General features: G+C 41.1%; 1 protein-coding gene across 1 annotated transcript; it reads left to right on the top strand.

Annotated features, from left to right (window-relative positions):
- The first annotated feature begins 872 nt into the window (after positions 1 to 872).
- On the top strand, positions 873 to 17,789 carry LOC139292080 (cohesin subunit SA-2). Its single transcript, XM_070914236.1, has 32 exons — positions 873 to 921; positions 1,419 to 1,544; positions 1,651 to 1,738; positions 2,576 to 2,743; positions 3,010 to 3,106; positions 3,212 to 3,288; positions 3,365 to 3,436; positions 4,540 to 4,744; positions 5,490 to 5,641; positions 5,743 to 5,816; positions 5,912 to 6,035; positions 6,158 to 6,256; positions 7,148 to 7,227; positions 7,314 to 7,421; positions 7,520 to 7,640; positions 7,769 to 7,886; positions 8,468 to 8,571; positions 9,222 to 9,314; positions 9,433 to 9,519; positions 10,053 to 10,253; positions 10,636 to 10,712; positions 10,813 to 10,900; positions 10,988 to 11,068; positions 11,743 to 11,835; positions 11,932 to 12,106; positions 14,572 to 14,708; positions 15,505 to 15,606; positions 15,695 to 15,846; positions 15,954 to 16,082; positions 16,167 to 16,357; positions 16,449 to 16,524; positions 16,636 to 17,789. Exons 2-32 carry the CDS (start codon positions 1,504 to 1,506, stop codon positions 16,769 to 16,771), a joined length of 3,546 nt encoding a protein of 1,181 aa, XP_070770337.1. The 5' UTR covers positions 873 to 921; positions 1,419 to 1,503; the 3' UTR covers positions 16,772 to 17,789.
- Positions 17,790 to 17,922: the final 133 nt, after the last annotated feature.

The following is a 17,922-nucleotide window of genomic DNA, read 5'->3' on the forward strand; positions in this document are numbered from 1 at the left end:
TATCACTAACAAATGTTGAAATTCATCAATGTGGAGCCAATTTTAGATACTTTGTGTACTGCTGCGTAGATTGGTAGTGTAGTACTGCGTCATATCATATAAACATATTTTTCTATGTAACAAATTGAAATTAATAACTATTACTGTCAAATATAAGTAGTGAAGTTAAAAGTGCTTCACTTAAAAGTGCTTTTTGCACTTCTGGTTGGATGCTAAACTGCAAACTCAGTATTTGTTCTCTGCAATGACAATAAAGTTTAATCTACTATAATCTAAAGTGCTCTGTAGATTGTAAACAAATACAAATAGCGCAAAGAAAAAAATATTAAATGGGTGAAAGTACTAGATTACTTCATTGAGTATTTTACAGTGAAGTATTTCTACTTATACAACTTTTTTAGGATTTGAATACTTCCTCAAACAGTGAACCCAGCCTTGCTTGACTAAGTGGCGCCCCCTGCTGTTCAGCTCCTGCAAAACGTTAAATCAGAAAATACCACAACAGCTCCCCCCCGAATTAACACTCCCTGTTGTGGCTAATTAAAATACACGAGAGGGCTAGTTTAAGACATTAAACACCAAGCTAACAGCATTAAGGATACAATATGGTGTGCTGTATTGTTGTTTATAGGTGCTGTGTAAAAACTACACTTTGTAAAGCTTCATATCTACCGACTAACTCGTGTCTCACGCGTCACAAGCGTCTCTTCCTACAGATGTTTTTAGTGCTGTGGTAAGCAGAAAAACCCGACCGGACGGTGTCTGTCTGACACAGCCGCCAGGGGAGGGACGAACGCGAGAGTGACGTTGTAGAATGACCAATCACATGAGTGCGTTTCCGTGCGTCAGCCAATCGGGACGGGTTAGGCTGTCCGGCAACTTGACTATGAGAGCTGTGGGAACATAAGGAGGATATTCGAGGTAAATATTTGAGTTTTATTAATCTGACAGCTTTCGGATTTAAAATCATTCATCAAGGAACATTTAGGAAGGATGAATCAGTGTACAGAGGGTAAGTTTGGAAAGTCTGTCTGTACCTGTCAGTCAGTTTTTAATCTCTGTTACATTGAACACACCACAGGTCTACTTCAGGATATGATTACTGATGTTTTTAAAAACATGTGTTAGCTAACAGAGTCGCATTACAGCAAAGTGTTGTCTTTCACTTGTCTCTCCACCGTTCAAGCCTCATGGGGCCAAAAGCCCCAGCAGCTCCCTGTGGAGGGGGCATGCAGAAGATCATTTTCATGCAAGATTCAAGCCAGAGTAACACCCTGCAACCCCTCTCACTGGCCAGATATTCATAATTATGGCAACTTCCTCGCTCTGTGGAGATGCAGGGTTGATATTGATCAAGTATCCATAATATTAGTTGCAGACTGTCTGAAATATCTCCTGTTTTGCATCTTACTTCTCAGACAAAACACGGATCACGCCGTATTTCCAGATGCAGAGACACACGCACACCTGAGCCCTGTGTGAATATCTGAGGAAGAGGAGGAGATGATACCAGAGCCCACAGCTACAGCTGCATCCAGGCAGAAGTAAAGGCTGAGTGTGTGTGTGTGTGTGTGTGAGTGTGTGTATCCTTGAATACAAATTTTTATATTCCATTCATGTAATCTAAATTTCATGTTTTTGACTTCCCAGTAAGGACTCTCATGATGAGGCAAACTCCTCCAGGGCTGTCAATCATTCAGAGGATGAGTCGGGGAATGAGAACAGACAAAAGAGTGTGGTGGGTGTTTTTCTATTGATCATTTAGTGTGCAGGGTTTCCTCCAGGAAAGGTCAAGAGTATTAATAGAGGAGCAGCGTGAAGACACAAGGAGAGTACACATTAATTAAAGTACACCTGTTGCATGATGCCTTGGTCAATCAGTAAAAAATGATGCGACAACTATTTTGATAAATTATTATTTATTTGTCAGTTGCTGCTTTTTTTTTGTCACATTTGATATTAAACTGAATATCTTTGTTTTTGTGGACTGTTGGGCAGATAAAACAAGTTTTTTTACAGACAAAACACGTATTTGTGTAATTCATGAAAATAATCGTTAGTTGCAGCCCCAGTCATATTTTATAATAATAATAAACTTTTATTTATATAGCACTTTTCAAAAACAAGTTTACAAATTGCTTCACAGACATAAAGACAGAAAATGCACGGCGCAATTACAAATAAGAGTAAGTCGAAACATTGATAAAAGACAGTAAATTAAAAAAGAAAATCTTAAGAATAAATAAATGAATAAAAGCATAAAACAAAAAGAAAAAGTCAAATTAAAATCTCTCATTGATAAAGCTAAATCTTCCATTTAACCGTGTGTTGAAAGCTATTTCACTAAGTGTCACTGAAGTGTGGTGAAGCTCGTTAGCGTCCAGGTGGACGAGTGGAGAGCCCCTCGATCGTCAGCGTACTTCAGTGCTAACACAGAGGAGTTTGTCCTTAAGAAATCTGTATTTGGCCTGTTTAGGATGCAGCACACTGGTGTAAACTCACTCGTGTGTGAATGTAAATCATCATCAAGCACCTACACTTACTGTCTTGCCTGTCACTTTTTTAAAACCCGCAGAGACGAAGGAAAAGAGCACACGAGGGCTCCGAGAATGTCAAGCGCAAAAGTGCCAAAGCCAGCAGCAGCAGCGGAGTTAGCAGAGCAGGAGGCAGTCCCGGTAAACGGAGGCACGTGGAGGCCGTCACCCTGTTCGAGGTGGTCACCATGGGCAGGAGTGCCATGCAGGTGAGACCAGCTGACCCTCAACTGTGATGTCAAAGGTTTTGTTGTTCTCAGAAGACGTGCACAAAATAATATAATATATATGAATGTATATGAGAAGAAGAATGAGCCCATGTCCTGATTATAGAAAGACCTGAATATATTAACTGGGGTAAAATTATCTGGTATATTATGGCACATAAGGATGATATGTCCAACCGGGATAAGTCTCATTATTAGAATATTAATATACAGTAAAAAAACTAACTGGCTCTTTGATGTCTGAGCAGGCGGTGATTGATGATTGGATTGAGGCTTATGTGGCGGACAGAGACTCTTCTCTCCTCGATCTCATCAGCTTCTTCATCCAATGCTCTGGGTGCAAAGGCAAGCAGACGCCACACACACACACACACACACACACACACACACACACACACACACAGAACACACAGAATCAGGTCTATGTGTGTCCCCCCTTGTCGTCCCCAGGTGTGGTCACAGCAGAGATGTGTCAGAGCAAAGAGGACAGTGAAGTCATGAGTAAGATGGTGGAGGAGCTGGATGAGGTGAGAGCTCTTCAGTCTGTGTTTCTTCACGCGTCTTTCTGTGTCGCATCAGTTGAATTGACTGTGTGTGTTTCAGGTCGCTGGTCTGCAGTATAAGAAGTTTCTGGCGTTTCCGTGGATCCTCACAGTCACGTGGCCCATGGATACAGTCAGTAATCCCTCCCTGCTTCATGGATTTGTCCCTAACATTTACATCTTTCACCTTCCTTCATTAGAGGGTCTCATTAATTATTTAACCACCTTTTTGCGCCACTATTTATTTCCTCAATCAGGTTTGTGAAACAGTGATCATATTATAATAATTCGTATTGAATGCAAATAACTGATAGGTTGATTATATTTGCATGAGATGTACCTGTCTATGTTTATCATTCACATATTTTCTATTCCCTTCATAATAAAGACTCAATAGTGAGTAGTAATTTGAGATTTTGATTCATAATTATTTTGTGTGTATTTGTAGTGTCAAATAACTGTAATTTATACATCTCTAGAGCAAAATCATAGTATTGCATCGTGAGAGCAAAAAGTAGTGCACATGCTTGGGACACTAGATTTCTCATCCTATTGTGAATTATATTTGTTGTGCCATAAAATGCATAACATTCATGCTTTGAATTCAGACCCTCAGTGACAGTAAAATGGCGGAAAGTTAATAAAGATTTTGGATTCAGCTCTGATGTTCCTTTAAATACCTTTTTATTTATCCAGGGTTGGTTCCCAGAGCTTGAATCTGGTTTTACAGGAAACGCCCTGTTTTACATGCAGTATGTGTCTCAGTTACTCTTCATTCACACCTGGAAGCTGTTCACAGTTTTTGAGTTATTAAAGAACCCGTCATAGAATGAGGTTCCTGAGCTTGTTGGAAAACAGTATGTGATGCACATCCTTACATGTGACACTCATTACAGTCATTGCTCTCTATTTGATAAGCACAACTACAATCTTACCATGAGTTTATACTATTTTTGTATCTGTTTCTTTATCGTGTGCACCGTAGCACTGAAGGAGCACTGTTTCTCTCCCCTGTTCAGTGCTGCATATGGAGAGAAATTCTCCCTTTGAAGATGATCAGCTCATTTTTATTTCCCTTCTAACTGAACTGATGTCCAATCGGTTTAAACTCCTGATTGATCTGTCATCGTCTTGTGCCCCGTCCCTGCATACTCACATCAGGAAAGTAAAGATGCCTCTAAGTGACTCATTCCAAAGTGTTTTCTCTCCATTTCCTTTCCCCCCTCTCCGCTGCAGGATAGTGTGGAGTATCCTCTGACGCAATCTGGACCGTACGGCCGCTGGTTCCACTCTGAGTTCTGCGACTTTGTGTCGGTGCTGGTGGCTCAGTGTCAGCACAGCGTCATTTTTGACAGTTACCTGATGAACACCCTCATCTCACTGCTCACCGAGCTGTCCAACTCTTATGTACGGGCTTTCAGACACACCTGCACGCTAGCAGGTAAGGAACAGAAAACACACATACAGGTACATTAACACCAGTGGCAGAGGAAGTATTCAACAATCTAAAAATACTCCATTACCAGATTCCATTACATTAGAAGTATTCTTTGCTTCTGTACTTAAAGTATCAAAAGTAAAAGTACTTTTTCTGCTGATATATTATTAAAATTCTATCTGATATGATTAGATATTTTGTGCTGTAGTTGGTCGAGGTTGAGCTGATTTTAACTAATTTATAAACAATTAGCTAGTTTAGTCCAGTGGTTCCCAACCTAGGGGTCGGGCCCCTCCAAAGGGTCACACTGATACACAAATTTGTGTAGAGTTTAGAGGGGAAATGTCTCTGTAGTGGAACTAACAACTCATAGACGTCTGAAACATGGCAAGACACTGCTTTTATATGAGGAGTCACAAGCAAAACCACTGGTTTAATATTTAAAAATGTTTATTGTATTTCATGAGCTTATCATTTGTTTTGTTTTTTATGTAAAATCTTCATCTGAAAAGTAACTAGTAACTAAAGCTGTCAAATGAATGTAGTGGAGTAAAAAGTACAATATTTCCCTCTGAAATGTAACGGAGCTGAAGTATAAAGTGACATAAACTGGAAATACTCAAGTACCTCAAAATTGTACTTAAGCACAGTACTTGAATAAATATACTTAGTTACTTTCCACCACTGATAAACACGTTCCATAAACTAATCTGTTCGTTGTGGTTTTGGTGTGGACATCCCTGATAAGCGGTGAAGCTGCTGAGCTCTCTGGTGGCCGTGGCTCTGAGCCTCAGCGCCGGCATCGAAAACAGTCAGAAACTGTTCGAGGTGCAGAAGACAAAGACGATGAGACAGAAGAGCATGCTGCAACTGGAGAGAATACAGAAGAAGATCACAGAGGTAAGACCAGGGTCACTGAGAGACGACGTCAGAGGAGTTTATCTTCATCTCTGTGTGAGTTTGTCATGTCTGACTCTGTATGCGTCCTCATGCTCTTCAAGCTGCAGGAGAAGAGGACGGAGATAGAGAGCATGATGGACATCATCTTTAAAGGAGTTTTTCTGAAAAGATATCGGTATGTGTTTCTCTCACGTCGTTGGTTTCAGCATGGCTTTCAATATCTGCGAGAGAATTATCTAGTTTAGTTATTTTGTGTGTGTGCCTGTGCAGCGATGTGCTTCCAGAAATCCGCTCTATCTGTATGGAGGAGTTGGGTTTGTGGATGAAGCTCTACAGCTCTGCATTTCTCAATGATACCTACCTCAAATATGTGGGCTGGATGATGCACGACAAGGTAAACAACAGCAAACATATAATGTGATGTAACACAAAAATAACCAATAAGATAAAATTGAAAACAAGCTAGACACTGTGCATATAAACTGTCCCCTCACTGACATGCGTATCATCTTTCAGATACCAGATGTGCGTCTCAAGTGTGTGTTAGGTCTCCAGGATTTGTATGGAGATCCTCTGCTCCTCCCTAAGCTTGACCTGTTCACCAGCCGCTTCAAGGTAAACAATCCTGCTTAAAGCTGCATCAATGAACTCAATGGCCACTAGGGGGCAGAAAAACATAAAAACAAGCGGACCGGATTATAAAGTTGTATGGTGAATTTTAGCAAAAATGTCTTGCTTGTACAGACATTCAGCAGACACACAGCAACAGGAGCTCATTTGGAGTCGTCTCTTTTAGTCTCTTTTAGTTCTGTTTTGGTTTCCAACAGTTCCTGATAAAAATATCTGGCTCTTTAGCTGCTAAATGTTTGACTTTCTTCAAGTTTCTTAAGGCGGATATAATCGATGTATAAAATCACAGTTTTACAGAAAGCAGTGTGACTGTGAAAGGTGGTCTTTGGTAGTGATGGACCTACAGAGAATTGCTCTAAAAACACACTGTACACCACCTACTCAGCACCAAACAGCAGACCGACACAGTGAGCGACTACCTGGTGAACATTGTGGAGCATTTAGCAGCTAAAGAGCCAGATATTTCCCTCAGGAGCTGATGGAGACCGAAAACAGAGCTAGAAGAGAGTGAATATTGGTTATATTCACCAGGTGGTCAAAAATGTTGCTCTGTTACTGCTGTAAATAAGCAACTGTTTGTGAAGTTCGCTGTATCCACTTAAGAGGCAATGATATGTTGTGTTCACATCTTGTTTCTGCTGCCCTCAAGTGGCCAAACAAATTATTTTGCTGCATGAAACGAGGTTGACGAGAGAAGTGAGACTGAGCCAAACAACAAGCTAAAACAGGCTAAAAAGCTCTGTAGAGATGCAGAGTTTGGTGTGTTTTTCATGCTCCACAGAGTTTACTCAACGTGACTATCCAAAATATGATTCATTCATGTTCGTATAAGTGTGTGCACTCATGCATGATGTGTGTGTGCTGTGTGTGCTCCAGGACCGGATGATCTCCATGACCCTCGATAAAGACAACGAAGTGGCCGTGCAGACCATGAAACTGCTGCTTCTCATCTCCAAGTGAGTCACGCGCCTGTTTGTTCTTCTCATTGTCTTCCAGTCGTCCTTGAATGTTTTCCTACATCAAACTACTTTTGACTCCTCAGAGCTTCTGATGATGTGCTCACTCCAGACGACTACAAGCAGCTGCTCCAGTTTGTTTTCTCCTCGCAGCGCCCTCTTGCGGCCACTGCAGGGGAGCTGCTCTTCTCAAGGTGCGTTCACCTCCATCACTTGAAAAACAAACAAACAAACAAACAAACAAAACAAACAGCTAATTAGTGTTTGCCTGGATATTGTTGGTCTCCGTCAGGCTTCCCAACACTGTAGCCCCTGCATCTGATACTCAGGATGAAATAAATGAGGAGGAGGCTCATAAACAACAGACATTTGCCAGACTGAAGGCTCTGCTGCAGTTCTATCAGGAGTCCGAGGTGAAAACACACCGACTGTTTCAATTTAAGGCTCTTGTTTTAGATAGAAGAAAACTTTATGTCTGGATCATGATGCCGCGTGTTGGCTTCCTCGACACGGACGGACTAACACGTCTAACATCTTTCAGCTGCACAAGCATGTGGTGTACCTGGTGGACAGTCTGTGGGACTGTGGTGGAGCCCTGCTGAAGGACTGGCCCGCACTCACATCTATACTGCTGCAGGACTCTTCCTCACACAGTCCAGGTAACTGTGATGTATGTGTGTGTGTGTGTGTGTGTGTGTGTGTGTGTTTGTGTATTTGTGGTGGAATAGGCAGAAGTTCAATGAAGTGTCCTTAAAATTCTTGTTTTATTGTTTCTGTTGTGTTACTGATGAATATGGTCTTTAAATCTGGTGCTTATTGATGACTAAAGCATATTTGTAAATATTATTTTAATGGTCCAGATGTGTAAAACACCATTTAATGAAAAATGTCAGCAATCAACATACCATATCACAGCTATATCATCTAAATGTCTAAATTGTATTCTGCTCTATAGGACATTCATTTCTGTCAATTTTGTATTTCATTTGATTTGTTTAATAAAAACGTTTTATACTCGGCCTCTAGCAGCCTCATATAACATTTCCACCATAAAATACTGTCACGAAATATTATGATCCAAGCACCTTACTGTGTCTTCTGAAATAAATGTTCAGTGCTTCACTAGGGGAGATTATGTCACCTGCTTTAAGTCTACAGCAGTCATCACCTGTGTGTGTGTGTGTGTGTGTGTGTGTGTGTGTGTGTGTGTGTGTGTGTGTGTGTGTGTGTGTGTGAGTAGGTCTCACTCAGGCAGAACAGGCTGTGCTTGTGGAGATCCTGGCAGCGTCGGTGCGTCAGGCCTCAGAGGGACCGGCGCTGGCAGGAAGGAGTGGAGCCAAGAAGGTCAGTGGGCGACGACTACTTTTTAACTACTTTTAACTACTTTATATACAGTTGGGTAGTTTCAACCAGTGGTTCCCAGCGTATGGCTCGTGCTCCGTCCAAAGGGTGACAAGATAAATCTGAGGGGTCTTGAGATAATTTATGGGGTAGAAAAGAAGAAAAAACAAAGCTGCTTGGACAAATCTTTGCCTTTTTGTGAAATATTTGATATTTTCACACTTTGGAGCCTCAAACTGTTTTGACATTTGAATTTGAATGACACCATGTGACAAGTTTAGAGGGAAAATGTCTTTTCTTTGGAACTACTAACCACTCATGGCCACAAACCAAAACGATTGGAAACCACTGGTTTAATCTTTAATAGTTTATTGTTTAAGTTGAAGTTTAACATATGTTTTAATCTGAAAAGTAACTAAACATGTTAAATAAATATAGTGCAGTAAAAGTATAAAGCGGCATAAAATGGAAAAATGGAAATGGAAGTACCCCAAAATTGTAGTACAGTACAGTACATAAGTACAGTACTTGAGTAGATGTGTTTAGTTACTCTCCATCACTGTTTATGAAACAGTTCTGGTGACACATGAGTTACTGAAACATTTGCATATTGAATTGTATTTTAATAGTCAAGAAGTCTTAATGTGTGTCAGGTGCTGAGTGCCAGGGAAAAGAAGATTCAGATTGACGACTGTACTAAACTCACTGAACATCTCCTCGTGGTGCTTCCTAAGTTACTGTCCAAGGTATTTACTCCACACATGATCAACAGGATTGATTGTGTATTAAGAACCTTCAGATCTTAGATTCTGGGCATTACATTATGCTAATGTTTACTCTTTGATGATGATGTTGTTTGTGCAGTTTTCGAGTAGCTGTGACATTGTCGCCTCCCTGATGAAGATTCCTCAGCACTTCCTCGCTGAGCGTCCTGAGGCTGAAAACACGCAGGTCTGCATCTCCGCCTTTATCATGAAGAATTAGATGAAAAATAAACACTTCCTTTATCTTTAACTATGTCACTATTAACACTGTAGTGTAAAGTATTGGAGCCATGAAATAAAACTTAAATGGGACATTTTAATTAATAACGGCAGTTATTTTGTTGTTTGTCGGTTGATCTACTAAGTAATTACATTTTTCATCATGTAGTCTATAACATGTTGTAAAAACAATGAGAAATACCAAATGACCCAAATATGACTTCTTGAAGTTGTTTATTTAAAAAAATAAAGATTTTCAGTTTCTAATGACATAAATCAGAGAGAAGCAGCAGATACTCACATCTGAGTGCCTGTAACGAGCATGTTTGGTATTTCTATGAATAAATTACTTAAAATGAATGAAGTGTTTTAGTTCATTAGATATATCATCAACTAACTGCTCAGTAAACCCATTATTTCCAGATAGTGTAGATTGTCTTTATTTGCCTTCTTTGTTATTAGCTGTTGGATGTGGTCACAAAACTGTCGCGTCTTCCTCAGTCAGTATCCGGCCTGATGGCAGAGATGGGAGCTGCTGTGGACCGCCTCTCGGGTCCTGCTGGTCTGGAGGCTGCGGCCCGCACGTACCTCAGTCTGTGTGGGGAGGAGATGGCGTGGTGCTCCACGGCCCGGGCTGCCAGAGACTCTCTGGTCCAGCGCTGGGTGGACCACCTGACAGCCCTGCTGGGGGACTCGCTCACGGTGAGGGGCAGCGTTACACTGTACGGACTCAAGTATGTGTTGAATACATGCATATATATATTGTAATCATATTCACTTGTCCAGGGCATTTGAACAACAATAACACACAATCTAGGGGTCAGGTACTTCAGATACTTCTACTACACAAAATAATGTACATTTTTCAGACTTTTCTCTACTTATTTCTCTACTTTTTACTGCACACTTTCCTCTTCAGGCCTCTAAGAATCCTTCAAATTAAACAATCAGAGAGGAAATATCACTCTTTGGTTGAACTGCTCTTGAACTAATGGTATAGAGGCATTACGGACGCTCATGTATGCAAAGAATAAAGAGCTTTACTTGACAAGATCACTCATTCTTTCCTGTTTCTCTGTTGTAGGGGGACAGTTTCTCTACTGATGAGGAGAAAACTGCAGACATTTTAGCCACACTGAAGAAACTCAGAGCTTTCCACAAGTAAGACTTTGAGTTCACAATGAAGTTTGAGCCCACGATATTCTGCCAGTGCTATGTGTTTATTGGCTGTACAGATTTGTTCCTCCTCTTATTTTCTTAGCTGTCATGACCTCCTGCAGTGGAACCTGTTTGAGCTGTTGTCTCCTCTCCTGTCGGTGGAGAGCAGCCAGGGAGGAGCTCCGCCTGAGGTGCAAACCTGATCATCATTTATCTTCTTTAGATATTTATCCGCTGTCTTTCTATTATAAGTGTCTCTTTCTCTCTTTTGTCTGAAGCTGCTGCTGGAAGTGCTGCAGTGTCTGTGTTACTCCATGCTCTGGTCTCTCAACACCAGTAGTGAAACTCTAACCTCCAGAGTGAGTTACATCTGCTTTTAACTAGTGCGAGTAGAAAGATTTAGAAATCGAACAATAAGACATTTGTATGAACAGCAGAAATGCTGGGAAGACGTTTTATGCCTGTGAAGAAATTAAATTGTTTTTAAAAAAAAAAGAAGAAAGAAACTGGTGTGTTGGACAAGAGACTGCAGCATAAAATGCATAAGGATGAATATTTTTCTAATTTTCTGATTGATTTTACTGCATGATTGATCGATCAGTGGTCTCAGCCCCACAGTGATAACAGTCGTAGAATTAACTTAAACCTAATCAGCAACTATAATCGATTAATCGCTTCAGTAAGGTTTAAAGCAAAGATCCACCGGTTCCAGCTTTTCAAATGTGAACATTGTCTCATTTTCTTTGTCCTCTATGGTAGTAAATGAAGTATCTTTTGGTTTTAGGAGTATAATGTGTGTAGCAACAGACGTTTTCTACTTTTAATATGGGACTGTATTTCTACAGAGGCCCTGTGACATTATATATTAATTAATTACATTAATTATTATAAGAATTTCTGCACGATTTTAGCCTGCCTCTTCCCTCTAAGAGCTTGTACATTAACTGAATGTACATGTACGTACACTAAATGTGTCACTTATCTGTGTGTGTGTGTGTGTGTGTGTGTGTGTGTGTGTGTGTGTGTGTGTTAGGATGCAGCTGTGGCCCAGAGACTCCAGCTGCGTCTCTTCTGTGAGAGGGGTCATCGCTGTCTCTCCCACTCTGACCACAGTGTGCGGCAGCAGGTCGGGCGGACGGAAAGCATAAACTGATAATTTATCAGGAATGGCATCTGCTCTTTCTTCAAACCTTTCTAACCTCCTCTCACGTTTCCATTTTAGGCTTTTCTGGGTGTGTGTGACGTTCTGACGGCTCATTCTTACCAGCTACACGTGTGGGATCCCACCTCCTTCGGCCCCCTGCTTTACACGCCCAGTCCCAAACTGCAGAGGGCGCTGTTGACCTTTGTATGCATGCACGTCTTTGTTGGAGCAGACTGCGACAGCCAGAGCGGTGGTGAGACCTTGGCCTGCTTACATGAATCGTTTTTTTAACTTTTAGCATGTTGTTGCTTCACTTGGATGTTTGAGCTTCACTGTGCAGAATGACGTCTGTGAGTTTTCTCACCCGTCGTCAGGAGGATAGTTTGTCTGTGCTCACCTGAAATCTCACTTTAATACCTGGGCGTGACATCACAACTAGTTAAGAAACCACCAATCATGGTCCAGCATGCATCTTACACAAGTGTGATGTGGAGACTTGAAACCACCAGCACACACACACACACACACACACACACACACACACACACACACACACACACACACACACACACACACAGCCAGCAGCTAAAGTTTTGAAATCCTAAATATTTTCAGATTTGTAGATTCTGGAGAAGAAGGGAAAGAGCAGATGTCATAGAACTTGTTGGAAAAATCACATCAGACACAAATTATTATTCCTAGTATTTTTATATTTCTGGAGGGTATCTCTAAGAATATCTGTATTTTCCTGTACAATATTTTTGATTAATTGAGGACACTTTAAAAAAAAAAATGTTTGTGGCATTTTTGCCTTTATTTGACATTAGACAGTAGAGTGGTGACGAGAAAAAAGACTCCAGCACTTACAAAAGTACAAAAGTATCAGCAGCAAAATGTAGAAAAATGTCCCACTAATGTATTATTATATATCATATTATATACTAACATATCATTTACTGTCATAGCTGGACAAGGTGACAGTAGTTTGAAGTACTTCACTATATTAAATGAGGTATTTTAGTCCAGTTGTTTCCAACTTAGGGGTCAGACCTCCTCCAGAGGGTCACAAGATAAATCTGAGGGGTTGTAAAGTTAACGTGGCAGGAATGAAGAGAAAACAAAGTTCTGATGCACAAATTTGTATAAACGAAACCATGTGAGAAGTTAGAAGAGGAAACCACTAACAAGTCATAGACATCTGAAACGTGAGACACTGCTTTTTGTTAAGGGCCACAAAAGGCCAAAATGTTTGTTTCACTGGTTTAACTTTTAACAATTTCATAAGCTTCGCATATTTTTTTATGTAAAATCTCAGTCTGAAGAGTTACCAGTAACTACAGCTGTTAAATAAATGTAGTGGAGTAAAAAGTGCAATATTTCCCTCTGAAATGTAGCAGAGTGGAAGTATAAAGTAGCATAAAATGAAACTCAAGTAAAGTAAAAGTACCACCAGGTACACCAGGACCCCCCCAAGTTGAGGAAACATTTTAATTTAGTTTTGTCTCGGTTGCACTCAGACTGCTTTAGACGAGCTCAGCTAGGCAGTTAAGATGTTTATCTGTTCAGACGCATCGATCTGCATGTTTTGTGACATTTTCGTTCTCACGCAGCTTCCTCGCGGTGGTGTGTTTGACACACACATGTACCCAGGCAGCGTGTGGGACACCCAGCAGCGAACACGTTGCAGTATTACACAGTAGATGGCACTCTCACTCTGTGGGAGCGCAGCGTCTTTTCTCGGGTGAAGCATTGATTCATAGCAGCAGCTCGCTGTGGTTAAAAACATGCAGATATTAAATGCATGGCCACACGTTTGGCTTAATAACTCACTGCAGAGCTGCCCGCTGACTGTAAATGGAGTCTGATTTCCAACCTGACCTGACAATTGACCCTCAATTACAAAGGGAGCGCTGTTAATACCCTCACACGGAAACTGACTAATTTGTATGAAAGGATGTTAGACTTTGTTATGCAAAGTGATGCAGCTTGTAAATCGATGACGGCAGTGTGTTCCCGTCTTGTCTAAAATGAGAAAAACAAGACTGACATGTTGGAAATACGTAGCGTTCTCGTTGTAAAGTCCTGCAGGTAAACTTCATTCATGGCTGACTGTAACTAAAACACTTTATTGTCTTTACAATAGCTTCTACTCTCAGAGACATATTGCATCCAAATATGGGATAGTCCAGAGAAGTCAATAGCTGTCCTGGTGGGAATCTCTTAAATGTTCAACCAAATACAATACGGGATTATTGGTTTTTGAACATGTAATAAAAAGCTATTCTTTTATTGGATTTGCCTTGTAATGGTTTTGTTATATAGACAGTGTTTTCTATTAGCTGCTGGATCAGAGATCACTCGGAGGGCAAGGGCACTGAGTTAAATCATAAAATCAGGGCAATCTCTTTCCGTGAGAAAATTCCATTAACTCTGGCTCACCTCCGAGCCTATTTTATTAGCCTTGGGAAAGATTGAAGCCACATGGTGTCACAACCATAACTCTAGTCTTATGTTATCTTTGATTTCCACCTGCTAAAGCCATTGTCCTGAAACTAACTAAAACACTCTTTCCCGCCTCTGCTTTGTTCTTTTCTTTCTGTTATATGATTTCTCATGATTAATCACTCTTCTTGCTTCACCCCCCCCGCCTTTCCCCTTCTCTTACTCTCGATCACTTCACATCCAACCACACACTTCAACTCCGTCTGGCTCCCTCAGTCAGTGAAAACTCTGAAGTGGAGAGGCTGGAGGACCTGCACAGACGAAGAAATCTGCTGGCGGCCTTCTGCAAACTGATAGTTCATGGAGTGCTGGAGATGAGCATGGCAGCTGAGGTCTTCATGTACTACATGAAGGTAAAGGTTAACTCCTTTAAGGAATCGCACATTTTGGGAAATAGCTTTCCTGCCAAAAGTTAGAGGAGAAGATTGACACCACTCTCATGTTTGTACAGTAAACATGTAGCTACAGCCAGCAGCTGGCTAGCTTAGCTTAGCTCAAAGACTGGAAATAGAGCAAACAGCTAGCCTGGCTCTGTCTAAAGGTGACAAAATCAGCCAACCAGCACCTGTAAAGGTCTGTCCAGACAAAAATCGCCTTGCGTCATTTGACTGCTGGACACAAAAAGCCAATAAACTCACTGTACGGATGTTAGCTGTAAGCTAGCTAGCAACGTACTGTGTGTGTGGGAGTGTCTAAACTCTTTCCAATCATGCCTCCTCTAAACTTCACCTCATGTTCTGTCTGAACACACAGTAAAGCTCACTGATTAACTTGTTATAATACACTCAAAAGCTGAAATGTAAAAAGAACAGGTTGTGTTTTTACGAGGAGTTGTGTGCTGGACTATTTCTTGGTCAGGGGGCGACTCCAGAAAGTCCCTGCGCTCGACAAAGAAACAGGCCGCCATAAAACATAAAACTGCAAGGAGCCGGGCTAGCGGTTTCCCCGTTTCCAGTATTTATGCTAAGCTACGCTAACCGACTGCTGGCTTTAATATTAAGAGTGGTATCAATGTCATCGAACTCTCGGCAAGAAAGTGAATGAGTGTATTTTCCAAAATGTCTGTTTTTCAAAACTGTTCCTTTGATGCTAGCACTGCAGATCTCTGGCTGGAGAGTCCCATACTAACGTCTCCCTCTTTGTCCCCAGTACTATAACGACTTTGGAGACATCATCAAGGAGACGATGTACAGGACCAGACAGATAGATAAGATAGAGAGTGCTCGTACACTGGTGCTCTGTTTGCAGCAGGTATAGTTGCTTCATACACATTGTGAAAAAATAAAGCTACGCATGGGCATCGGCAAGCTGTTAATGTGTTTTTGTCCACTTCCCTCAGCTGTTTGTTCGTCTTAAGCGAGAGCAGGAGAGCGGCGGTAGGGCTCAGCCGGGAGTCCAGACCTTCACCAGCATCAAAGAGCTCGCCAGGCGCTTCGCCCTCACCTTCGGGGACCCCGGCAAGTTTCGTGAGTGCGTCGTCGTCATCCACAGGTCAGCACGGCCTCTTGGTCCTCAGTACTTGGAGTCGTTTTTTGTTTTTTTTTGGTGCAGGTTTTTGTGCCTACATGCTGTGTGTGTTTGTGTGTTAATATGTGCAGGAACGGCATAGAGTTTGTGTTCCAAGAGTTTAGTCAGAGCCCAGAAACACCTACGCCACCGTACCTCTCCTACCTAACCATCCTCAGTGAGTTCTCCAGCAAACTGCTCAAACCAGACAAGAAAACAGTGTAAGTGCTGCGTACAATGTGCAGGGTTACAAACAGGTTTTTAAACGTCCTGAACTTTCTGAAAGTCTGTTCTTGTCTGTGCAGGTTCTCCTACCTGCAAAAGTACACTGCAGAGCACATCATTGACCTCAGGGAGGAGTGCTGGCAGCCGCTTATCTATTATCGAGCTTCCCTATTGGCTGTAGCTGAAGGGGAGGACGCTGTGTCTTACGTTAGCTCTGACAGGAAGCTGTATCTTCCCAATCGCTCTCCCTTCTCCAAACAAAAACTGGAAGGTACAACAGTAAAGAATAAAATGAAGCACATCATTTTTATGTCCTTATTGTCACGAACCAGCTGCATCATTTGTGTCTTTTGTGTTTTCAGGAAGCAAGTCCCCCTGCCTGTTCAGCCCTGTTGACTCTAAAGTTGGTAAAGTTCACAGGTCCAACTTCAGTCCAAGGTGAGGCTCAGGAATCCTTTCTCATGTTCAGATTCTTGTTCATTTTATGAATCAGTTATACACCAAATCTTCTTCACCTCGCTCATATTTATTACTCATCTAACCCCTCAGCCACCAGGAGAAGACAACTGATACGGATCCTTTTGCTGTCCCCGTGGAACCTCCTGCAAAGAGATTGAACATGGAGGGATCTGTCCTCAGCACATGCAACGAGGCGGATGACGACACCGTGGAAGTTGAACTGTAAAGATGTGGAGGTTGGGGGAGAACCGGTGCTTCTGTCTGGACTACAAGACCTCACTGGGCATCACAAACTTTGAGAGACGTTTTCCTTTTTTTGTGTCTTTCTCTGTTCTGACGTGCAGACATCCCAGCGTCCATGATTGTTGAAAATGCAGTACATTATGTTTTTGTATGAGGACATAGTTTTAAAGGATAAGTCTGCAATAACCTGTATTTTTCTTATTGTCAAGAAATCCCATGAAAAGACCAAAACCAACAAGAATTTATCCTACTAATTATGTCACTATTACTCGTGCAGCCAAGGCCTCATGTATCTTATTCTTCAATAAATCATAAAACCCAGAAAGTATTAAAAACACATCAACGAGCCACACAGTTGCACTTTGAGACATTTTCCTACATTACAAAGAACATGGGCACTGTAGTTTACCTTGAATCAGTCCCATAGTGTAGCTGTCGTAAATACTCACTAGCTCACCAAATGTGTATTAATTCGCAGCTGAAAATAGTCCCCGGCAAACACACTTTTACTCCTGTTAGTCATTAATATTTATCTAAAAACCAAAGGACCCAGCTGTTTTAGTAGATTGTTGAGCCTATATTTGAAAAAAAGTAAACTATATATTTGTGATCCATTTTTAAAGATTAAGTCATAGAGAATTGAGTCTTTTCATGGTCTTTGTTAACAGTGAGAAAGATATAGAATAACACACAGGTCATGTATATTTTATTTACAGACCACTTTCATTTGAGGACCAAGTGTAACAGTATGTGTTAAGATTTTTTTTCCCATACACGCTTCCATACTTTACTTGAAAGTTACAAGTGACACTAAATGATCCATCTTTTATTTTTTTCTTTTGGATCACACTCAGGTCCAAGATTTGTGTCATTATGTCAGAATGTTGCTTTATTGTCCTGCCTGCCACTTTATTATTGCTCCTTATAGGAAATGGCTGGGTTAGTTTGCCAAAAACTGCTTATGTATTACTGTAAATTAATCTAAATAAAGAAATAGTCCAAAGCTGTAAGATATTTAACATTTCTATTAATACCTTTACACCTTGTTTACATTGTGTTCTTATGACAGATATCTTTCGTGTAGTGGGCAAAATCTAACAGTGAACATATCAAAACCACTAGATGGATCAAATT

The sequence above is a fragment of the Enoplosus armatus genome, chromosome 11, assembly GCF_043641665.1.
Source record: "Enoplosus armatus isolate fEnoArm2 chromosome 11, fEnoArm2.hap1, whole genome shotgun sequence".
Taxonomy (NCBI): Eukaryota; Metazoa; Chordata; class Actinopteri; order Centrarchiformes; family Enoplosidae; genus Enoplosus; species Enoplosus armatus.